General features: G+C 46.6%; 2 protein-coding genes across 3 annotated transcripts in view; one reads left to right on the top strand and one right to left on the bottom strand.

Annotated features, from left to right (window-relative positions):
• Positions 1 to 1019: 1019 nt before the first annotated feature.
• Positions 1020 to 2576, top strand: LOC135817058 (uncharacterized). Its single transcript, XM_065330158.1, has one exon. The coding sequence runs from the start codon at positions 1020 to 1022 to the stop codon at positions 2574 to 2576; it is 1557 nt and encodes a 518-aa protein (XP_065186230.1).
• Positions 2577 to 5009: 2433 nt separating this feature from the next.
• Positions 5010 to 26925, bottom strand: part of LOC135818629 (uncharacterized) — a 37244-nt gene continuing 15328 nt past the window's right edge. Inside the window, exons 4-6 of one of the 2 annotated variants that reach the window (XM_065332016.1) lie at positions 25051 to 25258; positions 8479 to 8528; positions 5010 to 5735 (exon numbers count right to left, since the gene is read on the bottom strand). In XM_065332016.1, coding sequence (XP_065188088.1) covers positions 5691 to 5735; positions 8479 to 8528; positions 25051 to 25258 — 303 coding nt within the window. In that variant the 3' untranslated portion in view covers positions 5010 to 5690. Of the gene's footprint in view, positions 5736 to 7260; positions 8529 to 25050; positions 25259 to 26925 lie in introns of those variants that run through there. The other variant, XM_065332015.1, reaches the window with a different exon arrangement.

Raw genomic sequence — 26925 nt, 5'->3', positions numbered from 1 at the left:
AGACAGCCGTGCTCAACCGGATCTGGAAGCTTCAGCAGCCACCTCCACGTGCGAGGACGTTGACTCGGTTCATGAACCCCGTAGACGGTCTACGCAGAGATCGGACCTTGGCCTTGATGACCCAGGAGCACGTGCAGAGGGACATTTGAAATCAAGTGCTGCATAGAAGATCGTCGATTGCCTCGAAAAATTTGAGGATATGCAGGACGATGTCGAAGCTTCCTGGAGGCTGGTCACGAATACTAAGCCCACGCAGAAAAAGTCAGTTTTCTTCGTTGGGAACCTGCTCCCCGAGATGCAGAGCGAGCAGTTGAAACTGTTTATTGAACGCAGAGCTGCAGACATCGACCACCCTGTCTGTGTTTTTGAGGTGAAGATCTTCCCCAAAGAATCCTCATCATCGGCCAGGATCAGCATCAACGCTTCCAGTGCGAAGCTAGTCAACAGCCGCCGTTTCTGGCCTGCTCCACTGTACAGTAGGTGTTGGAATTTCGACAAGTACAGATCTGAAACAAAGGACAGCCACAGCAGTATGAATTCAGCCCAAGATGACCTGCATAGCCTTCCTTAACATCTGCAGCCTCCGCAGAAAAGTCGACGAACTCAAATACCGTATTTCCACAAATAGTAGGCCGGTCTACTATTTTTTCAACCTCGTCCTAACCCGGCCTTATAATCAAGGACGGTCTTGTATTCGAGGACGGTCTTTTATTCTTTCAACCCAGTTTGACCCCGGTCTTCTATTTCTCGCCACACAGTTTTACCCCCGTTCTTCTATTTTCTTCTACACAGTTTGAGCACGGTCTTCTATTTTTTTCCCACAGTTTGAGCATGGTCTTCTATTTTTAACACAAGAACAAAGACTCATTTAGTAGGCCCGGTCTTCTAATCGGAGACGGTCTTTTATTTTTTCAATCGCCCCCTGCCCCGGCCTTGTATACGAGGAAGGCGTTGTACACGAGGACGGCCTTTTATTTGCGGAAATACGGTTTTTCGTTTCCAAGCATGGTGTGCATGTCATGGGCGTTGCTGAAACATGGCTAGCTGCTGATGTACCTGATGGAGAGGTATCCATTCCTCACTACAAGCTATTCAGGAAAGATCGTGCCCTACAGCACGGCGGTGGCGTTTGCATATACTGTCATGAAACGACTCGTGTCAAACGACGTGCTGATCTGGAAACAGATTTGGAAATTTTGTGGATTGAGGTCATGGAGCAAAAGCACAGTACCCTGGTGGGATGTGCATACCGTCCACCAGATAAGTCAGTGGCTTACTGGGATGTATTCCAAGCCAACATCGAAAAGGCAATGCAGGGAAGACAGTCGCGCGCAGTTCTCATCGGAGACTTTAATGTGGACTATGCCGATCCTCTTGCGCGCCGTGCAAATCACTTGCACTCCACACTCACACACTGCAACTTGTTTAACCATGTGTCTCAGCCGACAAGAGTCACGTCCTCTTCGGCATCTGTTATCGACCTGTTCTTGTCTAACGTTCCCATAGAGGGTGTATGTCGCACTGTCTATGTTGATATGAGCGATCATTTTGCCATCCTGGCCCATATGCCTGGCTTTGGCATGGGAAAGGCATATTCTGGACACCCAGCCGCCAAACGCAAAGGTAGGCGACTCCATCGGATAAATTGGAACACATTCAATGAGGACTTGAACCATCATCTAGCGACTTGTACCTTTACCGGAAATCTTGAAAATGCTGTGCAGAGTCTTACCACCTCTATCATATCTACCCTGGATGTGCATGCACCATTGATTCATCGGCGCCAACAGGAGAAACGTCCTTGCCCCTGGTTAACACCGGAGCTAGTTGCCGCGGTTCGTGAGCGAAACCAGTTCCATCGCCGGTTGATGAGCGACAAAGGCAATGCAAATCTGCGTGAGCTCCACCGTCAGGCCCGCTCTACTGCAAGGAAACTGGATCGCCGTCTACGTAATGCCTACTTCATGAATCAGTGTGCAACTCGTGATCAGAGAAAGTTGTGGTCAGTTATGAACATCGTCACAGGCCGTGCTAAGCAGCGTCAAGAACCTCAAGCCGGCATCGAGGACCTGAGCAAAACCTTTGGGGATGTTGTGCGCGACCCAGACCGACCATCCACGCTAACACCACCAAGTGGACCGATGCCAGCGTCTAGCTTTCTGCAATTTGAACTGGTGCCGGTGAGTGATGTGAAAGCTTGTCTGAAGTGCATAAATCCCGCGAAGGCCACGGGCAGTGATTGCGTTCCTGGTTTAGTGTTGAGGGAATGTGCCGATAGCCTTGCTGGGCCACTCACGGATAACATTAACGGATCACTGTCCACCGGAACAGTACCGATGATGTTCAAGCAATCGTTTATTAGTCCTTGGTATAAGTCAGGAGACCCCACAGTGCCAGTTAACTACCGCCCAGTATCCTTATTGCCGATTATATCTCGTATTCTCGAACACTCGAACACATTCTCGAAGCAGCTTGTGGAATATGTCACAGCGCATGAACTTTATCCGAAGACTCAGTTTGCGTATCGGAAGTGTCACTCGACGGAGGATGCACTTGTGCTTGCCGTCAACAGATAGGTGCTTGCACGCTCACATCGCCACTTCACGGGCATCGTCATGGTAGATATGAGTAAAGCCTTTGATCGGGTGCAGCATGAACGACTCGTCTCTGAGTTGCACTCCCTTGGTATCTCATCTAGTGCTCTACAATGGTTTTGTAGCTATCTGACTGAAAGAAGTCAACGAGTTCGAATTGAAAACTCAGTCTCCTCGTCAGTGCATTGTTCCCGTGGTGTGCCAGAGGGCAGTGTACTTGGTCCCTTGCTGTTTGTTCTATACACGCGCCACTTAGATGCCATCCTGCCTGAACAAGTCATCCACCAAGAGTTTGCGGGTGACATCATATTAGAGTTCTCCGACAGCGATCTCAACACTGTGTGCCGACAGCTTAGTGCAGCTGCCACTTCTGTATCACGTTGGCTTGCTGAAATTGGGCTGTTGCTCAATGCGAAGAAGACGCAAGTCATGGTCATCCAGCCACGTGGACAGGGAGCTGCCATTCCTGATGTATTCTGTGGTCACGACGCACTCAAGGTTACCCCTACTGCCAAGTACCTTGGGGTGGTCATTGATTGCGAACTGTCATGGAAGCAGCATGTGGACAACGTGACTAAGCGAACTGCCCAGACCATTGGTCAGCTCTGGCGCCATGGTTGTGCTCTAAGTTTATCAGCCAGACGGTCGTGGTTCATTAGCATGATCAGCAGCCATCTCTGCTATGCGTCTACGGCTTTCTATCCTTGCCTCACAGTGCAGTTGTTGGATCGCTTGGTCAAGATTTTCAAATCCGGAATTCGCGCCGTTTTCCAGGTGCCTTCTACCACCCCATCATCCCCTCTTCTCTGTCGACTTGATCTTCTTACTCTTACTCAGATATATCAGCAAAAATTATTATTTTTTGTTCACAGATGTCTTGGTGCTGAAATGATCAGTAGTCTTTTCAGCACTTTCTTTGATTTAGTCAATGGTCGTGCCACGCAGGGTCAGGCTTCACGTCTGCTTCGTGTCCCGTTTTTGCCGGGTCCTTCCGGTCGATCCACTGTTCAGTTCATTGGTAGTGTGTACTGGAACTGCCTGCCGCCTGATGTCCGCTCCATTACAATTCCTTCTGCATTTAAGAAAGCAATTACAAACGATATCTTAAACTCTCTTACCCTCTCCTAAGATCTCAAAGGCGCATAACTGTCAACATTCCCTTAACCCTGCAACCTTTGCATCCGTTGCATTATTTTCATGAAAAATTCATCAAATTCCAATTCGTTACTTGTAGTACTCCCTCATTGATTTGTTTCCGTCTTCTCTTTGTGCCTTGTTCATGATTGTATTTTCCTCTTCCTCCTTTTCTTATATCACCACCTTCATCATTTTGCGAGAACTGTGGCAATACGCCCAGTGAGAAGGCAGATTTTGCCTGTGCTTCTGGTGAAGTAAAATAAAGCTAAACAAACAAACAAACTCCTGGTCCAGTGTGGACACATCGTAATAACAGTACAGGTAGACTCCTGGTCCAGTGTGGGCACATCGTAATAACAGTACAGGTAGACTCCCTCTAATTCAAACCTCAAATTGCCAGGCAATCTCTTATCTCGAACTTCTAATTCTCCAAATGCAGTCCCAAGTACTGATACATATGTCAAAATGCTCGAAATCGCATACTGATTAGTTTGCACATTATATTTGCATCAACGAAACATAGGTGGTCATGTACAATGGATCAGTTCATTTCATCAAAACCCTGGATCGATACAAAGTCATTGGACATTATCTTCATCTTCTACAAAGTTCAAGTGAAGAAGTTTTCAGTCACTGCAGCTGTCCTGAAACAGTTTCAACGGAAAAGAACAGCGCTGCCTTCTCTGCGTCATGAAAGCCCGTCGGAGAGCAGCACGTCGTTCCGAAGAACGAAAGTGGAGCATAGGCATAAATACTTTTTACGACTTCCAGTTGTTGTTCAGTCCCAAAATTCTCTACGCGTGACCTGGCGCAGCATGACAAGCCACCGAGATATGCGAAGGGAGCCAGCCACGTGGAAGAAGTCGTCTTCAATCAAATCTTTGCACTTTGCCCTGCACAGGCTTGAATCAAATATCGAGAGAAGGTGGGTTTCTTCAACGCTGTTGTCCATCCTGGACCAGGGATCGATTTTTGAGTTACTCTTGGCTAGAGAAGGAGAAAAAATGAACTTCGAATTACGAGTACCGCAAAGTCTGCTGCAAACGCCCACCCCATTTTTGCAAGATCTGCTGGCCTGCACGCACTGACCCCATGAACTGTCACCCCTATTGTACAAAAGTGCATCTCACACCGTAGCGCGAAGAGCGCATTGCTATTGTAAACTATGTCCACTTTCCTGGTTTCAAAATCTCTTTGGACACCAACTACGAGCTAGCTCGTAGTGATTTTATGATGTTGGTTGTTTTATTTCGCAAATCCAAACGGAAGTTTCTTGTTTGTTTGTTTAGCTTTATTTTACTTCACCAGAAGCACAGGCAAAATCTGCCTTCTCACTGGACGTATTGCCACAGTTCTCGCAAAATGATGAAGGTGGTGATATAAGAAAAGGAGGAAGAGGAAAATACAATCATGAACAAGGCACAAAGAGAAGACGGAAACAAATCAATGAGGGAGTACTACAAGTAACGAATTGGAATTTGATGAATTTTTCATGAAAATAATGCAACGGATGCAAAGGTTCCAGGGTTGAGGGAATGTTGACAGTTATGTGTCTTTGAGATCTTAGGAGAGGGTAAGAGAGTTTAAGATATCGTTTGTAATTGCTTTCTTAAATTCACACGGTAGCGTAGAACAGAGTATCAGTATGGCAGGAACAAATACACGTCTGATGGTGTAACGAAGAACAGAGTATGGCAGGAACAAATACACGTCTGATGGTGTAACGAAGAACAGAGTATGGCAGGAACAAATACACGTCTGAAGGTGTAACGAAGAATAGAGTATCCCAGGAACAAATAGACGTCTGATGGTGTTTCAAGCCATCATTTCCAAATCACGCAACACGCAAAGGGTTTATCTCGAGCATTTCAGAGTTTTCAACAACGTATCAGCGACTTTGTAGGTGTAGCTTCAGTGACATCTCCCCTGTTCAACTTGCAACTGCAATACTGCGACCGGTCAAGTCATCGAATGACGCTTCGTCAGAACAATCACCATTCCATTCTGAAAGCACGACATCGTGGCACTGCATAAATGTCATTATTTGAAAACCAGATGGATCCTATACCTACGGCATTATAACATGGAGAACGAACTAATAATGAAGACGATTCATTTATCGAATGAAAGGAAATCTCAACAGAAGGTTTTCTTTGCAGCAAGATAATGACAATCGCTTTTGCAGAGCCTCCAGGTAAGACATAGGCAGTTTGTAGGCATTACAGTCGGTCTCGTACGCATTCGACCTTCATGACAGTTTTCTACAACTATATTGACCTGAAAAAGAGGAAAAGAGTATAGGCGTTTGCTGCGAAGTGGGCGTTTGCAGCAGACTTAATGGTAGAGCAACTTCGTCTCACTTCAAAATAAGCGCTCGAAGGACATAGTCACTGTACTGTCAACTGCTCTTCTGTACCAAGACAGAGTTTGAATTATTATCCAGCGGGCGCACTTTTCATACTTCGAAATATGCATTCGAATTTGACTTGAAGTGACTTGGAGAAGATTGGTACGGCGAAAAAGTTCGAATTACACGGAATGTTCGAAATACACCGTATTCGAATTAGAGGGAGTCTACCTGCTGTATGAACTTAAAGTCAAACATGTAAATAAGCGAATTTGCATAGTCTTTCTGCTTGGGTTCTTATTTTATGGTTCCACGCAATTGACTTTGTGAATAAACCCATTCTCAATTGACTTTGTGAATAAACGCATTCTCAACTGACTTTGTGAATAAACCCATTCTCAATGGACTTTGTGAATAAACCCATTCTCAATTGACTTTGTGAATATACACATTCTCAATTGACTTTGTGAATAAACGCATTCTCAATTAACTTTGTGAATAAACACATTCTCAATTGACTTTGTGAATAAACACATTCTCAATTGACTTTGTGAATAAACCCATTCTCAATTGACTTTGTGAATAAACACATTCTCAATTGACTTTGTGAATAAACGCATTCTCAATTAACTTTGTGAATAAACCCATTCTCAATTGACTTTGTGAATAAACCCATTCTCAATTGACTTTGTGAATAAACACATTCTCAAGTAAATAAGCTCCCGCGAGTGTGCAACTCTGGATACAGTGTGCAACTCTGGATACAGTGCGCAACTCTGGATACAGTGTGCAACTCTGGATACAGTGTGCAACTCTGGATACACTTTCTATGGGGTACGCCCACGGCAAAAACTCACATCACATGGCGTAGTGTTGACGTACATTCCCAGTCAGCTTCAGCGAGCAATAGAGTAGTAAAAATAGCACTCCCTGATAGAAAAGCACTCAGGTTATGCCAGTGACCAATATGGTCATGGGAGATATGCGGACTGCTCACGTGCTGGCCGATCCGTACTGTACATAGTATAAACCGTACTTAGAACACGTGATGTGAGTTCTTGCCGTTGGAGACTCCATATGAGGAGTTGCACACTCTTCGTCACACTAATAGCCACTTTGGTCAGGTTGTGTCATGTGAAGAAGAGAATTGATAAACAAAATACTGCTATGATATGAAGAAAGTAGAGGAAGGAAAGATCTTTCTCAAACATACAAATGAGAAGGAAGATGATCAGTATCCAATATTGACGTATGTCACAAGGAGGAAAGGAGTGTTGGTTTGGTTAGGGGCTGGGTGTGTGTGTGGGGGGGGGGGGGGGAGGGGGTGCTGAGGAGGACATGAGAAACTAGCCGGCAGATTCTCTGAATATAATGATGTGTAGGACAGCATACTTGCTTGTTAGCAGCAGGCAGATATGCTACATGACAGGCATGCAAGGCATTCATAGCAGTCAGATGCATATGGTTTTGCCGATCCTTCTATCCACAAAATGCTGCGAATAACAGCCATGGATAGAAGCCATGAATAGTAGCCATGAATAGTAGTAATGAATAGTAGTCATAGATAACAAACAAAAACCAGCCAAGCACAGCAGCAGCAGAAGTAGCTAGACCCCAGTGCCACATTGGTTATGCGGTGTCACTACGCACGGTGTTGACTGGTTTCCGTATAGTACATACATGTGTGGTACATACATGTATAGTACATGTATGTACTGCACATGCACGAGCATGTGTATTCACAGTAATGCATACCGACTATGCATGTCATATTGGTGCACATACAAGTCCATACAAGTGTGTACATGTCATATTGGTGCACATACAAGTCCATACAAGTGTGTACATGTCATATTGGTGCACATACAAGTCCATACAAGTGTGTACATGTATGTACAATAAGTGCAATGTTGTTGAGATGAAGCACTACCACGGCACCACCACAGCACTGCCACGGCACTACCACGGCACCACCACAGCACCGCCATAGCATGGGCTTTGTGACTCTTTAGCACCAGCTGGCGATGCCACAGTGTGTTCCGCTATCGACAACTGTGACATCAGCAAGAGAGCCATTATGATGTCATAGCATGTTCAGCAGCAACAGCTCTGACATCATAAACGATGACTCCAGACAATCCAGAGTGTGGTGGAAATGAGCAGCTGTGACATCATCACAAGCTGCACATATCCCAGTGAGATCCACTACATTATTGCATTACTATGTGTGGTGTTGTTGCTCAGGTGTCAGGTGGGTTACCGTAGGCTGATTTTCCCCTGGTAGAAGACATCTTCTGGTTTACCCAGTAGCACAATACAATGGCCATGGGTATCAGTGACAGCCAGTGATTTGATGTGAACACTGCGTTTGAACAGATGCTGGTATGCATCCACACTTACCATAGCATCATGATCACCACCGGATAGCTGAAAGAGCAAACGCAGACTTCCTGTATACACGCAAGCACACACACACGCACACACACACGCACACACACACGCACACACACACACATATATACACACGCACACACACACACACACACATACGAATGCGCAACCGAAAATGCACACATAAGTACACACATGCGAGTGTGAGAGCAAAAACAAAAGAGAGATACATGCAGAGATTTTCTTTGGGCAGACCACCACAGCTCAAGTAGCTAACCCTTTTGCGTCCACCAAACAAGGCCAATTCACGGTCCGAGCGACAGACCGTGTCCCATTTTGATCATAATTTTGATTTCCCTCGGACGAATTAGGAGATCTTGGGTGTTTTGAAAAGCTTGAGCTCTGAAGAGTACTAAAGCTTGAGCTCTGAAGAGTACTAAAGCTTGAGCTCTGAAGAGTACTAAAGCTTGAGCTCTGAAGAGTACTAAAGCTTGAGCTCTGAAGAGTACTAAAGCTTGAGCTCTGAAGAGTACTAAAGCTTGAGCTCTGAAGAGTACTAAAGCTTGAGCTCTGAAGAGTACTAAAGCTTGAGCTCTGAAGAGTACTAAAGCTTGAGCTCTGAAGAGTACTAAAGCTTGAGCTCTGAAGAGTACTAAAGCTTGAGCTCTGAAGAGTACTAAAGCTTGAGCTCTGAAGAGTACTAAAGCTTGAGCTCTGAAGAGTACTAAAGCTTGAGCTCTGAAGAGTACTCTATGACCAGAATCTACTAGTACTCTTGATTTTGTAAGAGAAGCGAAAATCAATCTTCAATTCATATTTTCAACGAGGACGCATGGCTAATCCTTTCGCAGGTATGCATAGTCCCAAATGTGAACTTGTAAGCTGACAAGATGTACCATTTGGGAAACCTTGACGTCAAGTTCTAGGAGGAAAGAATACTCATTTCCAAGTTTAACATACACCATGGGAAACCTTGTTTCGTACGCGCTGCAAAAACATACCTGCTTCAGAGGCATATCACTTTTCTTCGGAGCATGATATGACCCTCCAGTTTTTTGCACATCAAAGGGTCTTTTGTCCTTCTTTTTACACGAAATAAGTGCCAATTGGATACAAAATGAGTGAGTTGTTTGTTTGTTTGTTTGTTTAGCTTTATTTTACTTCACCAGAAGCACAGGCAAAATCTGCCTTCTCACTGGGCGTATTGCCACAGTTCTCGCAAAATGATGAAGGTGGTGATATAAGAAAAGGAGGAAGAGGAAAATACAATCATGAACCAGGCACAAAGAGAAGACGGAAACAAATCAATGAGGGAGTACTACAAGTAACGAATTGGAATTTGATGAATTTTTCATGAAAATAATGCAACGGATGCAAAGGTTCCAGGGTTGAGGGAATGTTGACAGTTATGCGTCTTTGAGATCTTAGGAGAGGGTAAGAGAGTTTAAGATATCGCTTGTAATTGCTTTCTTAAATGCAGAAAGAATTGCGATGGAGCGGACATCAGGCGGCAGGCAGTTCCAGTACACACTACCAATGAACTGAACAGTGGATCGACCGGAAGGACCCGGCAAAAACGGGACACGAAGCAGACATGAAGCCTGACCCCGCGTGGCACGACCATTGACTAAATCAAAGAAAGTGCTGAAAAGACTACTGATCATTTCAGCACCAAGACATCTGTGAACAAAAAATAATAATTTTTGCTGATATATCTGAGTAAGAGTAAGAAGATCAAGTCGACAGAGAAGAGGGGATGATGGGGTGGTAGAAGGCACCTGGAAAACGGCGCGAATTCCGGATTTGAAAATCTTGACCAAGCGATCCAACAACTGCACTGTGAGGCAAGGATAGAAAGCCGTAGACGCATAGCAGAGATGGCTGCTGATCATGCTAATGAACCACGACCGTCTGGCTGATAAACTTAGAGCACAACCATGGCGCCAGAGCTGACCAATGGTCTGGGCAGTTCGCTTAGTCACGTTGTCCACATGCTGCTTCCATGACAGTTCGCAATCAATGACCACCCCAAGGTACTTGGCAGTAGGGGTAACCTTGAGTGCGTCCTGACCACAGAATACATCAGGAATGGCAGCTCCCTGTCCACGTGGCTGGATGACCATGACTTGCGTCTTCTTCGCATTGAGCAACAGCCCAATTTCAGCAAGCCAACGTGATACAGAAGTGGCAGCTGCACTAAGCTGTCGGCACACAGTGTTGAGATCGCTGTCGGAGAACTCTAATATGATGTCATCCGCAAACTCTTGGTGGATGACTTGTTCAGGCAGGATGGCATCTAAGTGGCGCGTGTATAGAACAAACAGCAAGGGACCAAGTACACTGCCCTGTGGCACACCACGGGAACAATGCACTGACGAGGAGACTGAGTTTGCAATTCGAACTTGTTGACTTCTTTCAGTCAGATAGCTACAAAACCATTGTAGAGCACTAGATGAGATACCAAGGGAGTGCAACTCAGAGACGAGTCGTTCATGCTGGACCCGATCAAAGGCTTTACTCATATCTACCATGACGATGCCCGTGAAGCGGCGATGTGAGCGTGCAAGCACCCACCTGTTGACGGCAAGAACAAGTGCATCCTCCGCCGAGTGACACTTCCGATACGCAAACTGAGTCTTCGGATAAAGTTCATGCGCTGTGAGATATTCCACGAGCTGCTTTTTCACAAAGTGTTCAAGAATACGAGATACAATCGGCAATAAGGATACTAGGCGGTAGTTAACTGGCACGGTGGGGTCTCCTGACTTATACAAAGGACTAATAAACGATCGCTTGAACATCATCGGTACTGTTCCGGTGGACAGTGGTCCGTTAATGATATCCGTGAGTGGCCCAGCAAGGCTATCGGCACATTCCCTCAACACTAAACCAGGAACGCAATCACTGCCCGTGGCCTTCGCGGGATTTATGCACTTCAGACAAGCTTTCACATCACTCACCGGCACCAGTTCAAATTGCAGAAAGCTAGACGCTGGCATCGGTCCACTTGGTGGTGTTAGCGTGGATGGTCGGTCTGGGTCGCGCACAACATCCCCAAAGGTTTTGCTCAGGTCCTCGATGCCGGCTTGAGGTTCTTGACGCTGCTTAGCACGGCCTGTGACGATGTTCATAACTGACCACAACTTTCTCTGATCACGAGTTGCACACTGATTCATGAAGTAGGCATTACGTAGACGGCGATCCAGTTTCTATGCAGTAGAGCGGGCCTGACGGTGGAGCTCACGCAGATCCGCATTGCCTTTGTCGCTCATCAACCGGTGATGGAACTGGTTTCGCTCACGAACCGCGGCAACTAGCTCCGGTGTTAGCCAGGGGCAAGGACGTTTCTCCTGTCGGTGCCGATGAATCAATGGTGCATGCACATCCAGGGTAGATATGATAGAGGTGGTAAGACTCTGCACAGCATTTTCAAGATTTTCGGTAAAGGTACAAGTCGCTAGATGATGGTTCAAGTCCTCATTGAATGTGTTCCAATTTATCCGATGGAGTCGCCTACCTTGGCGTTTGGCGGCTGGGTGTCCAGAATGTGCCTTTCCCATGCCAAAGCCAGGCATATGGGCCAGGATGGCAAAATGATCGCTCATATCAACATAGACAGTGCGACATACACCCTCTATGGGAACGTTAGACAAGAACAGGTCGATAACAGATGCCGAAGAGGACGTAACTCTTGTCGGCTGAGACACATGGTTAAACAAGTTGCAGTGTGTGAGTGTGGAGTGCACGTGATTTGCACGGCTGGCAAGAGGATCGGCATAGTCCACATTAAAGTCTCCGAAGAGAACTGTGCGCGACTGTCTTCCCTGCATTGCCTTTTCGATGTTGGCTTGGAATACATCCCAGTAAGCCACTGACTTATCTGGTGGACGGTATGCACATCCCACCAGGGTACTGTGCTTTTGCTCCATGACCTCAATCCACAAAATTTCCAAATCTGTTTCCAGATCAGCACGTCGTTTGACACGAGTCGTTTCATGACAGTATATGCAAATGCCACCGCCGTGCTGTAGGGCACGACCTTTCCTGAATAGCTTGTAGTGAGGAATGGATACCTCTCCATCAGTTACATCAGCAGCTAGCCATGTTTCAGCAACGCCCATGACATGCACACCATGCTTGGAAACGAAATCTTTGAGTTCGTCGACTTTTCTGCGGAGGCTGCAGATGTTAAGGAAGGCTATGCTGGTCATCTTGGGCTGAATTCATACTGCTGTGGCTGTCCTCTGTTTCAGATCTGTACTTGTCGAAATTCCAACACCTACTGTACAGTGGAGCAGGCCAGAAACGGCGGCTGTTGACTAGCTTCGCACTGGAAGCGTTGATGGTGATCCTAGCCGATGATGAGGATTCTTTGGGGAAGATCTTCACCTCATAAACACAGACAGGGTGGTCGATGTCTGCAGCTCTGCGTTCAATAAACAGTTTCAACTGCTCGCTCTGCATCTCGGGGAGCAGGTTCCCAACGAAGAAAACTGACTTTTTCTGCGTGGGCTTAGTATTCGTGACCAGCCTCCAAGAAGCTTCGACATCGTCCTGCATATCCTCAAATTTTTTGAGGCGATCGACGATCTTCTGTGCAGCACTTGATTTCAAATGTCCCTCTGCACGTGCTCCTGGGTCATCAAGGCCAAGGTCCGATCTCTGCGTAGACCGTCTACGGGGTTCATGAACCGAGTCAACGTCCTCGCACGTGGAGGTGGCCGCTGAAGCTTCCAGATCCGGTTGAGCATGGCTGTCTTGAGATGTTGGCGCATTCGTAGATCGTACGGACTTTGCAGACTCAGCTTGAACTTGTTCACCAGCTTTGAAACTGCTCCGTGCGCGGCGTGGCTTTCCCTTGCTCTTTGTCTCGTCATGGCCGACTGCCTTCGCTGCCGCCATTGAATACGTTGGTGATCCAGATTCCATAACTACCTCCTTCAGGGAGGAAACTAAACGGGTGAGGTCGTCGATTTTACTATTTAATCTTTTATCTCGATCGGCAGCAAGACTACGTTCCATTTCCATTACTTCGAGGATTTTAAAAAAATGGCTTTCACATGTTGAGCAAGACTGACGGACAGAATCTTTCCTCACAGGGTCTGGAACACCAAACTGATCTTCCACTGTGATATCACCACATACACTTGTGTCCATCGTGCTAAGCCAGCCCCCCGAGGGGCAAAAACTGCCAGATTTACTGAAAACAAGCGGAGCCCAAAAATGGCAAACCGCCCCCTGCAGTCGCAAAACATTTTCAGTCTGTTAACGTCATGGACGGAGAGTCGTCGATTTTAGACCATACGGACGCAAAAGGGTTAAATCACTTCTGAAACTAGTAGTTCAAATTACCGCATATCCGCGCCTTTAAAGCCATGGTGTTATATTCGAAATATCCGTGTTTTCAGTAAAATTTTAGATGCAAAATGACCCGAGTATTACGCCATGGCGCAAAGTCGGATGCCGTACCATATGAAAGTGCAAGGTGTGAAAAGTGAACTCGAGCCGTGCTGCATGCGGTGGCAACTGCTAGTACAGTCATGTAGATCTAGATGCAATCATCATGATCAGGTACATGAGTGCATTCGCTAGTGCATCAGGTACATGAGTGCATGCGCCAGTGCATCAGGTACATGAGTGCATGCGCCAGTGCATCAGGTACATGAGTGCATGCGCCAGTGCATCAGGTACATGAGTGCATGCGCCAGTGCATCAGGTACATGAGTGCATGCGCCAGTGCATCAGGTACATGATTGCATGAACCAGTGCATCATGTACATGAGTGCATGCGCCAGTGCATCAGGTACATGACCAACGTTGCGATGCACTCGTGCTTGCTGCACTGCTGCCGTGCTGGCGGCGCAGTTGAAACTAATACTTTCCGTGTGGCAGACACTTGCATGCAGTTGAAATGCGCAGCATCTCCGAACGTTCTTTCCTTTTCTCAATTTTTGTTTTTGGGTCCGATCGAGGTTTCTGCTAGTCCGTGTGAACATCACGCCGCCGTCAAAAAGAAAGAGCTATTCAATCCGCTTCAAGCTCCAAGCTTTGGACTTTCTGAAGGATGCTCCGTCAATATCGGCTACAGCCAAACACTTCAACAGCAATCGTAGCATGGTACGCAGTTGGCAGGCGCAGGAGGACACGCATCGATCCTTGTCAAGAAAGGAGAGAAAGCATGGCGATACAACTTGACGCAGTGTTCATTACGAATGTGCTCCCCAGTATCCTGACATGGATCAAATCTTGCTGGAGTGGATTCGCGACAAACAGGCCGATGAGGTGGCTGTGCATGCACGCGCTATTCGTACGAAAGCGGGAGAAGTACTTTTGGATTCGAAACCTGATGAGGACATCGACTTCCAAGCGTCGAAGGGTTGGCTGTCGAGATTTTTCCACCGGAACAATATGGTCACTCGCCGCGTAACTAGTGTTGGACAGAAACTGCCTGCCAATGCCCAGCAAGTCGCCAAGACTTTATTGTCTAGTGTACGAGTGGCCATAGCGAAGGAGGACGTACATCCTGATGCTGTTGGGAATATGGACGAGAGTCCATTCTGGTTTGACATGCCCTCCACCGCAACATACGATTTTGAAGGTGTGAGGACAGTCAAGGTGAAGACTATGAGAAACTGAGATTTCCGTTGCCCTGTCAGCTCTGGCCAGTGGCAAGAAATTGAACCCAATGATCATTTTCAAAGGGCTGAAAAACGTCCCTAAAGGAAATTTTCCAAGATCATGTGTGGTGATGGTGGCTGCATGACAACTGACATCATGAAGATGTGGATGGACAAAGTGTGGCGCGGTCGGCCTTGCAGTATCTTCCGGAAACCAGCAGTATTAGTTTTGGACAAGCACCGCAGCCATGAGAATGAGCGTATGGGGCAAGCTCTATCACGACATCATGCAACTCATGCCTTGTACATACCGGGAGACATGACCCCATTGCTGCAGCCATGCGACGTATCATGGAACAAGTCCCTGAAACCTTGTCCGGGAGCAGTGGGAAGAGTGGCTCGAATCAGGAGAGATTGAATTCACGTGCACTGGGAAGCGGAAGAGGGCGTCGTACGTTACTGTGGCTGAGTGGGTAGTTTCAGCGTGGGAGAAGTCCCAGCCTCTCTCAGCACAATCTTTTGTGAAGTGTGGCCTAACTCCATCGGAATCAACTGACATTCTCCATTCAACTCTGAAGACTACGCTACTGGACACTGGTGATTTACCAGAAAATGACACGTGACAAGTGGTAGTGACTGCAGTGACAGTTTCACGGCAGTATTGCATGGAACGCCCTCTCGGCTGATGTAAGATCGATAACTGCTGCCGATCAATTCAAGAGAGCCCTATCTGATATTGACCTACTTTTGGTCCAATGTTATTAGGCATTCTGCCTGTTTTGATTTCCACTATAAATAAAGTATACAACAACAACTTAACTTGTAAACTCTATGCCAACAGTTAAACACCTCTCGCTGTACTTCATGTTCCCTGGACTGCTAAAAATTGTGCCCATCCAACAAAGTCTGCCAATGTTCACACATATATTTTCATGAAATGCTTCCACTACATATTATTTGTTATCACAATTAAAATTATTCACACAAATTGAGTGTCAGCAGACACACATAACAAACATTTCTATAATAATTACACCGCTTGCATGTCTTTATCTCTATACATTTCCTCATATAATTTCCTTCATCTTTCTGTGAGAACCGGACCTATGGGACGGTAAGAAGGCAATCATGCCTGTGCAATTGGTGAAGTAAAATAAAAGTCAACAACAACAACAACAGTGAGCCCGACACGGATGACTAGGAGCAGGAGAGTGATGAAAGTGATGAAGAATCTGAGGGCAGTGGCAATGTGCAGGATGCAGAGTGCAGGGCTGTTTCAGGGGTGATTGCTGATAACGAGTGACTTGCCGGCGTGTAGTAGCAAGGAATGGAAGAGTTGGTGCACTGTACGTAACGGTGGTCGACTTTCAGTTGCGGCTTGTGTTCAATGGCTGCATGGTACTTGCTTGATTTCGTTCATGTTGTGGCTTTCGTTTGCCATCATTTAGTTTGCTAATAATTCTACTGTACCGGTATTGCAATTTCGTAATTTGCAGGGCTAAATTTTTGGCTAGAAATTGAATACATGTACTTTCCTTAACCCTTTCCGTGCTGGCCCCTTTTACTCCAGCAAACTGACTTTCCAGCGCACTGACTCTCCTGGTGTCGTTTTCGCTCACAGGTCCGAACGAATGTTTCTCTCAGTTCAGTTTACCTGGATGGAATTTCATCATCCTGGGCTTGTTGGAAAGATCAGGACCAAGCGAATCCATCCTGGTAGCTCTCAACTCAATATGCATGGCGTTGCAATTTCTTTGTCCTGTCGAAACTACTTCACGATGCCTCGGAAAGGCACAGCAACTCGATCTCACATTCTTTTTCGGTTTCTTGTTCCAGGTCAGCCGATTTTCACTATTCAAACTGCGCTGCAAAGCTGAGATCCACGTGCTTTCGCTGGTGTCCATTACGCATGCGCTGTACCAAAGGGAAATCCCCTGGCACGCAACAGAAAACTGCGAACGCACGAACAAAAAAACTCACGATCGCTCAGTGCCGTGAATTTTGTGTTCACACCGTCGCCGCTCCGTCAATCTTTCTCCTATCGTGAAGAACTTTATATTGCCGGAAAGCTGAGCTCAATACCTTTCCAACGGTGTATCGATTGTCGCGATAGACTCATTTTTGACGGAGTTACGAAAGTTTGTACACTGATCTATGCACAGCGATATACTGCGCAAATCTCATGACGTCTATATACGTCATTAGTCGTTTGGCGTACAGTGCGCATGACGTCTATAGACGTCATTAGCACGGAAAGGGTTAATATACCGTACAAATCGAATACGACTTTTTTACTTCATTTCACAAAACACATTTTAAATTTGCCCTCAAGTATAACGCCATGGCTGTATAGGTGAGACTGGCTTTCTAATCGAATACAATGCAATGGCTTTAGGTGCGGACATACGGTAAGTTATTCAATGTATTTAGACCTGGTGTCAGTCTTAGCACATCATCAGGTCTAAGACCAAAATGTTGATTAATAATATTAGAAGTGAAGTAAATAGCAGCGCAAATATGAGTGGTGGCAGTCCGCCCAAAACAAACTGCAGGATCATTCCAAATGAGGATCTAAAGGGTTAAACCAAGAGTGCATAAACAAGAGTATGCAACTGTGGTTATGGGTCAGTGCGTGGTGCGCTGCCTTCATTACGTAACTTGCCTCCATCAAGCTCTGAAAGCATGCACTCAAACCCACAATTTCTTGTACGAGCCCATCCGGTTTCGCTCGATTCCTTCCGGCACCCACGCCATCTCTAAATTCTGGCACGTGAACTCCAGTTCCGTACAAAAGTTCATTTCAAACCAGAGGGAAGTGCGGTGTTTGATTTTCCGCAGTGCACATACTGCAGCTGAATGATGTAATGAAGGCAACGCGCTGTGCATCTGGCACATAGAAGAAAGATCACAGTTGCATACTCTTGTTTATGGACTCTTGGTTAAACTAATCCCTGAAGTTGAATGGCCTTAACCCTTTCCATGCCGGCCCCTTTTTCTCTAGCAAACTGAATTTCCATCGCACCGACTCTCCTGGTGTTGTTTTGCGCAAAGCTCTGAACGATTTTTCTCTCATTCCAGTTCACCTCGATGTATTTTTCATTATCCTGGGCTTGTCGGAAAGACCAGGACCAAGCGAATCCATCTGGTAGCTCTCGGCAAAGCACTCATTAGCTTCACACCTCACTCAAGCGCATGCAGCGCACCTTGCACTATCATTTCTGTTGACTGCATGCACTTGCTTTGGAGCGTACTTCAATCCTGTTGCAGTCGACCATGCCAGTCAGGGTAGATATTCAGGCTAGTTGTGGTCGCTGTATGCAAGTCAGATATGGCGCTTGGTAGACTAAAAGTCAGCCGCTGGCCCTGCAAGGCAGGTGGTCGCTGTATGCAGGTCAGATATGGCGCTTGGTAGACTAAAAGTAGGCCGCTGGCCGCGCAAGGTAGGTGGTCGCTGCATGCGGTGCAGTTTCTGTGTAGAGCTGTCGGTGCATGGAAAAACGGTCCCTAAAACCAGAGGTCGCCTAAACCCGCTTTTACTGTAACTGCGAGGGCATGAACAAAATATTCAAGTTCGCTCGGCACTGTGATTTCTGTTTTCACACCGTGGCTGCTCTGCCGATCTGTGTCCTATCGCAAAGAACTTAGTTTTTCTGGAAAGCTGAGCAGAAACCCTTTCCAACAGTGTACTAATTGCTGCAATTTAGGTTTGACGGAGTTACAATAGTATGTACACTTTGTCCACTACCCTATGCCCTGTGATAAACCGCGCAAACATCATGACGCATCAATGAGTCATTAGGAAATGGCTGAGTTTTGGCCTTTCAGTGACTTTCAGCCACCAACAAGCCAGCGTTTAGCCTTTCAGGGACTTTCAGCCACTAACAAGCCAGCGTGTAGCCTTTCAGGGACTTTCAGCCACCAACAAGCCAGCGTTTAGCCTTTCAGGGACTTTCAGCCACTAACAAGCCAGTGTTTAGCACTGCCATTTCACAACATCTCAGTGTACATTTAGGTAGTGATAACAAACGAGCGTATCTATAACAAACGAGCGTATCTATAACAAACGAGCGTATCTATAGCAAACGAGCGTATCTATAACAAACGAGCGTATCTATAACAAACGAGCGTATCTATAACAAACGAGCGTATCTATAACAAACGAGCGATCAGTTCCACTAGCGAGCAAGCTATCGAGCGAGCTAACGAGTTTCATTGATGTGGCAAACAATGGTTTCATTGATGTGGCAAACAATGATTTTTTTTTGATTTTTTTTCCTAAGTTCGATTTTTTCAATTCAGCTGGTCCAAATTATCACCGCCGGCGTTTGGGGATGCTGCTGCTTCACTTCGGACTGCTGTTTGGTGTCGAGATGTCTTTTCAGCGCCGTCAATGAGCAGCCTTTGTAAGAATAGACCGTTTTGCAAACACTGTAGCCCTGTTCTTCGCTGCATCGCGGGAGAAAACTTCCAACTTCTAACTTTCACTCGAATGGAGAGTTGACAGAAGTTTGCCCTGCAGCAGGTCAGCAGATGCGGAACAAGACATCAGTGGAGTCCACCAAAGCTGCAACGACAACTAAAACAACTCAGTGTCGTGCAGGCGGCATGCAGTCACTGTAACTGCGAGGGATTTTCACTTTGCGCGGGACTGGACTCTCGATCGACCAGGGAGTCGTAAAAAAAATTCCGACTCCCCGCTCGACTTGTACTGCCATGTGTACAGATTACGGTGTACGGTGTTCGTTAGTGCAAACGAGCTGGCCGCACAAACGCGCCGAGTTTCTGGCGAGCGAGCTAACGAGTACCCGGTGAGATCGTTTCAACACTACATTTAGGGCGAGTTTGGTTGATACAACCTAGAACAGGATTCACCAGAACAGCGAATTTGGTTGGTACATGTACAACCTAGAACAGGATTCACCAGAACAGCGAATTTGGTTGGGACTGCACCTGTTCTAGGTCGGCCAGAACATGTTCTGCTTGCTCTGGCCTAGAGGCTGGAGCAGACCGAGCAGTTTCACTTGTTCACAGTGAAACCTGGCGGGAACATCGCCTTTGGTCCCAAATGATCACGTACATAAGCTTTTCGGTTGCACTTGGCATGTATTCGTAGTACCGTACAAAGTGACCATAGTGATTTGTACACATTTTGAAGAATGCAACAAGGTTTGCCACACTTTTCACAAAAATGTGCTGTTTCTGGAAGAGAGTTTGAGCTGGCATGAGGCTGCTCCATGTGCACCAGCTGTTTGATCCTGTTCTAGATCGTACCAACCAAAAGCGCCCTAAGTTTCAAAAATTTAAGTATAATTATCAAAGTGTGGGGAGCAAACACTTTCCTATCTCTTTTAAACTAAAATTTTTGAAATTCAGGGCTCACAGTAGGCATGCAGGATCGACAAAAGCGTCGTGCGAGGGCAGGTTTGGTGCACGTGAGTCGCGTGACCCCACGAGAGCACAGATCGTGTACATCCTACGCATCCCAACAGAACAAAGAAGAGAAAGAACCTTGGTTTGAGTTGTAGCCTGTTCTTGTCTTGTAGAACCGATGTTCGCGATATTTTGGTCAGACCTGTCCTTTCCTCGCTTCTCTTGGCATGCAGTGTCAAACCATTCTCGTTTCCGTTCGTCTCGATCTTGTGCTTTTACGATCGTGCATACTCCAGTGGAAATAGTTTGCTTTATTATTTGCACTGGGAATTGCACCGCAACACTGAACAGTTACTGCCAGCCCTCGGCAACTACTTGCCTTTCACTGTGCCTTGTAGAATTGGTCCACCGAAGGAGAAGGCGAAAGGCAACCTGCGCTAGTCCCAGGAAATACATGTCATGTAGCCGCTGTTCGACCAAATGCTGATGCTACAATGAGCGACCGCGAAGTTCCACAGGTAAGAAGACAAACAAACGAGTCAGAGCTCGCCAGGCATGTAACGCCGAAACAGTTACTGCCAGCCCTCGGCAACTACTTGCCTTTCACTGTGCCTTGTAGAATTGGTCCACCGAAGGAGAAGGCGAAAGGCAACCTGCGCTAGTCCCAGGAAATACATGTCATGTAGCCGCTGTTCGACCAAATGCTGATGCTACAATGAGCGACCGCGAAGTTCCACAGGTAAGAAGACAAACAAACGAGTCAGAGCTCGCCAGGCATGTAACGCCGAGAACATACCACGCGGAGCTGCTGATCGGATGGAGGTGAATGGGACCAGCAAATCCGCCAGGCGTTAGTTGAGGGCCACTAAAGACCAGGTTTCCAGAGCTACCAGTTCCTCCATGATGGCGAAATGTGCTGCCACAAGAACTCCAGCGAGAACGAAAGCACAGCAACCAGCTCCGCGGGCGAACTGAGGAGAGAACACTGAAAAACCTGTGCGCAATGATTTTCTCTTCGACGGCACGCGTTGCTGTTCCGCTGCATGCATGCGTTCTTCTTGTTGTTTGATCTTCACACATTTTTGCGCAAGAGGTTGCGCGCCGCTGGAACCCGGGGTTACTAAAATCAGTAGAGAGCATCTCCCCCTTGGTCGATTTGGAAAATCTGTGGCTTAAAATTTTCAGGAGACGTCCCTGGCAAAGAAATTTACCGAGACGTTTTGGATACTCCTTTCCAATAAGCCCATTGCGCATTGCCAAATATGGAAGGCATGAGTAATGCATGTGAGTACACTGGGATCAGGAATGCACTGTTCAACACCCCAGACGACCATGCCCAGGTGGCTGTCTGGGGTGTTTATGGTACAAATTACGTCATTGCGCAATGGGCTTATAGTATTATACTGTACTATATCTCACGAAGTTTACGCATATGCTCTGGCATACCCGTGTGAGTAATGAAAATTTGTTTCGGTAAATCTTTGGGAACACATGTTGTCTGTGCCTGGGCCAAGTCCCAGCCTCGTAGAACCTAGCTGAAGTGCTGCTAACTCCTTCAAACACCCCCTACTTCGAGCAAAAATGCGACGAAATGCTGACTGCTAATTGGTCAAGCTGGCATTTTGGAGCACGTGCGCCACCCCCATCTAATCGACGCTTTTCTACGCAACTGTGAGCCCTGAAATTGTACACAAACACCCTCGGGCGCACCACCACCACTGCGCTAATACCGAGAAGGCACAACATCCAGTAAATTACTATTTCTATACCCAACATCCAGTAAAGTACTATTTCTATATACTAGGGGTGAAACGAGTACTGTAATTTCACAAATTTTCGGTGTACTTTTATTTTCGGTACTTTCGGTGCATCTGTTTCATACCTAAAATTTCAATACACCGAACAAACACTAACACACATAATCAATAAGGAAGTGCTTCTCTGTACCGAAAATGTCTGTTCACCTAACCTGGCCTTTTGCCCTCACACCGAAAATATTGCGCACCGAAAATTTCTGAAATTAGAGTATCTATTTTGACCAATCGATCACTCTTTCTCAAGGTTTGGAGACTCCACTGTAGCCAATACTTGAATCCATACATCCTGTACACACACCTTGTACACACTCTCTCTAACGGTCTCTAGGCTACACTGCAATTGATATACATAAGATCAAATTTTCGGGCAAGGCCCATCATCAGGAATAAGTCTTATTCCTGATCATGGGCCTTGCCCGAAAATTTGATCTTATGTATATCAATTGCAGTGTAGCCTAGAGACCGTTAGAGAGAGTGTGTACAAGGTGTGTGTACAGGATGTATGAATCGATCACTCATTCATAATATTCGATCGAGTATCCGATTATTTCGAGTATTTTATCAAAATTCAAAAGCGCTCGATTTGTGAGTTCTCGACCAATCCGGAAGAAATTATCTGTGAACATAGAACAAAAGTCGCCAACGTATACAGAGTGTAAAGTGACGATTTTCACCAGTACTTTCAAACTAACGTTACTTGCCGTGGTGATCGCATCGTCCAAGTCAAAAAATACTGACTCAAAGGCATGCAAACGCATGCATACCAGTCGATGAGCGGTACAACAGAAGGTTTTGAAAAATAGAATGCCAATTCTAAAAAAACTAAAAAAACGGTCGAGTGCAAAATTTCGAATACTCGCTCGTTTGAAATTTTCGAACGAATACTCGAATATTCGAACTAATCGTTTCACCCCAACTATATACCCAACATCCAGTAAGGTACTATTTCTATACACCCAACATCCAGTAAGGGGCCTTCCGTAAATACCGATATCTATTTAGATACGAAAACTAGTCGTTTCTCTTCAACCCCCCTCCCCTCCCTGAGAAACGAACACATACAAATGCTACATAGTAAGGACGTTTAGCAATGCGAAAATTCGAACTTTTGGTGGTGGTGATATTTCGCGAAAATCTATTTCGAAAAAGACAACTTGTGAGGTTTAGCAATGCGAAATGACTTTTTCTCGAAGTTATTTGAAACGTATAGTACCGTACCGTATATGCAGGTCAGTCGCAAGCAGGGGGCTGTAAAATTACTACTCCCTGTAGTCAAATGCGTACCGAGAAAAGAGAAAGTTACTTTCGCAAATCACTGCAGCTTCGCGTCCAAGTTTTCGAAGTTTCGAGCTTTTTTCCTGTACTCATTCCCAGACTCGAATTTTCTTTCGAACTTTCGCGTTGCTAAACATCCTTAGTATCGATATTTTTGGTCTTTTTCTGGACATGCTCACGCATGCAAAATGTACATCGATATTTTTCGACAAACGAACAGGCGCTCAACCCCCTCCCCCTAAACGACTAGTTTTTGTTTCTAAATAAATATCTATACTTACGGATGGCCCCGGAGGTACTATTTCTATATACCCAACATCCAGTAAAGTACTACTTACTCCGTTAGCAAAAACATCGTGATGGATTTTGATGGATATGAAAACGCTTAGAACAAGTCAAGAACAGTTTGTATCGACTGCAAATCACTGAACGAAGGTAGTCCAGCCTATGGACAGCTTTTTTACAAGAGAACTTGTTGGCGGAATGAACAGAGAGTTCCGTTGGCGTCGCTTTCGCTCGACTCATTTTTGACCCTGCGTCGGTGTCATCATCGGTTGTACACGAGTCGTCATCTCTCTCTCGAGTCGTTGTTCAGCTCGTTTCAGCCTTGGCTCGGCTTCTTTGATCACACTCCGCTGAACTTGATGTCGCCGTCGTTCAAGTAAGTTGGCTCTCAAGCTGCGTGATCCGCCGCGGTGGCGATTTCTCGTTTCCACCAGGGAGTCGTAAAAAATATTTTACGACTCCCTGGTTTCATCTCTGCTCTCCAGAACTCCTCGAAACGAGGAGTAAAGGCATAGCCAAACTGATTCCATTTTCTCTGATGAATACACCTGCCAGCACTGAACGGCAGCGGCTACCAAGTCCAGTCGACTTTCCTTAGCCTCGAGACTCGCGTCGGACTGCAGACTTGTGAAAGAATGCATGGTCATCAGCATTCGAATCTGGGCTTTGCGTAGGTTGAACAAGAACTTGGATTCAGAATTATTTCATTGTGCCGTGCGATCGGAGCAGCTCCTTGCTCACTCGCTCATTGTGTGGGCTCGCTGCTCCGTTGCATCGCTCTCTATCGCTCTCTATCGCTCTCTATCGCTCTCTATCGCTCTCTATCGCTCTCTATCGCTCTCTATCACTCTCTATCACTCTCACACTCAGTGCTAGAGTAGTAGAGGCCAAGCAGCGCAACACCCCCCCCCCCCCCCCGGACAAGTGGTATTTCAGTTTCGCTCGCCATGACTGTCATCACCTATGTTGCCACAGCCCAACCATCGATTTCGCACGGCTTGTTGTGAAAGGTCGCTTTCCTTGCATCGTACCTCTTTCATGGCATGCCAGGGAAGGCCGAGAAAGTGATCGCGACTCATTTCACAGCAGTTTGTGCGCACAGCAGTCCCTCAAAAATCCATCACGAAGTTTTTGTTAACGGAGGAAGTATTTCTATATACCCAACATCCAGCAAGGTACTATTTCTATACCCAACATTTCTATTCACCTAACCGTACCTGCTGGTTGGTTTGGTGAACCTGCAGTTTGTCGTGTCAAACGCGATCGAAAACTTGCTTCCTCGGTGTTAGCTAAAGTCTGCACATCAGACACGGCTGAGATAGCGAAATCACGTGACCTCCAATTGGAAAATCTAGCAAAGCGTGGCTGGTAGGAATAGGCCTTGAACATTCCAACATGCAAATCACTTCCAAGGTGATCTCGAATCTAAAACACAAACACACACACACACACGCGCACGCACATGTACACACATGTCAGTATATACAATAGATCGTCGACTACAATACACCATCACATACATGTACATGCACTAAGGGACCATGTGATAGACTGAATCCTCAACAAGGTGATAGACTGAATCCTCAACAACAAAATACTAAGGCCACAACAAAAAGATTTCGTGTTTCCGGTCGGCACCCCCCGAAAAAATACGCCCGGTCGGTCGGAAAAAATTTTTTTTTTGGTTTGAAAGTTTATTTCCCTGCTGTATTCATAGACATGAGCCAAATTGAGAAAGTTTGGATCAGACACTGGTGATACACAATATATACATATTTACACATGGAATATGGAGTAGAATACCACCGCGGGACGCAGTAGATGTATTGCATAGTTCAGAGATTTCTGAGAATTGTATGCAATACCAATGGGTCAGCATCAATAGACGCATAGTACTGACATTGACACAAAAACATGCCTCCACAAAATTGCACGCACACTACATATAGTACTACTAGCTACTAAAGCTACTAAAGCTCGGCTGCCAATAGGCCACATCACTCCCAAAGGAGCCAGAGTCGAGGGCAGGGCAGAAATGGAGATGACAAGTTAGTTAAGTCAGCCAGCAGGCGGAAACGGCGGCTACACACACGCACACACACATACACCCACGTGCATGCACACATACCTCAACAATCACACTCTTACTCAGGCATGCAACAAAAACAATGCACATGCAGGTGAGGGGAGGAAAGGAAAGAGAACTCATGGCAGCTGTCAATAGATCCATTCTACTTCCTATGGTGACGTGTAGGAGCTGGCTTCTGGCAAGTGGCACAAACTGGCAAGACAACCTTGAACTTAGCCACGAGCTCAGGGTCACGCATTGCACTTGCACTTCCACAATGGCAGCAGATGTCTGGCAATTTGTGTGGGCAGGCGTAGTATGCGAATTCCACATGGTCAGCGCATCGCAGGTTTTGCTGCACTGGACACAAAGCGGGCTGCTCTGAGCAGCCATCGTCAGCACTGGACACAAAGCGGGCTGCTCTGAGCAGCCATCGTCAGCACTGGACACAAAGCGGGCTGCTCTGAGCAGCCATCGTCAGCACTGGACACAAAGCGGGCTGCTCTGAGCAGCCATCGTCAGCACTGGACACAAAGCGGGCTGCTCTGAGCAGCCATCGTCAGCACTGGACACAAAGCGGGCTGCTCTGAGCAGCCATCGTCAGCACTGGACACAAAGCGGGCTGCTCTGAGCAGCCATCGTCAACACTGGACACAAAGCGGGCTGCTCTGAGCAGCCATCGTCAGCACTGGACACAAAGCGGGCTGCTCTGAGCAGCCATCGTCAGCACTGGACACAAAGCGGGCTGCTCTGAGCAGCCATCGTCAGCACTGGACACAAAGCGGGCTGCTCTGAGCAGCCATCGTCAGCACTGGACACAAAGCGGGCTGCTCTGAGCAGCCATCGTCAGCACTGGACACAAAGCGGGCTGCTCTGAGCAGCCATCGTCAGCACTGGACACAAAGCGGGCTGCTCTGAGCAGCCATCGTCAGCACTGGACACAAAGCGGGCTGCTCTGAGCAGCCATCGTCAACACTGGACACAAAGCGGGCTGCTCTGAGCAGCCATCGTCAGCACTGGACAC

Source organism: Sycon ciliatum, chromosome 5 (assembly GCF_964019385.1).
Source record: "Sycon ciliatum chromosome 5, ocSycCili1.1, whole genome shotgun sequence".
Taxonomy (NCBI): domain Eukaryota; kingdom Metazoa; phylum Porifera; class Calcarea; order Leucosolenida; family Sycettidae; genus Sycon; species Sycon ciliatum.
The sequence above is the reverse complement of the archived record's forward strand: the minus strand, read 5'-3'. Positions and strand labels throughout refer to the sequence as shown.

Coding starts and splice junctions, on each gene's coding strand:
- LOC135817058 (XM_065330158.1), top strand. CDS start 1,020: ATGGGCGTTGCTGAAACATGGCTAGCTGCTGATGTACCTGATGGAGAG.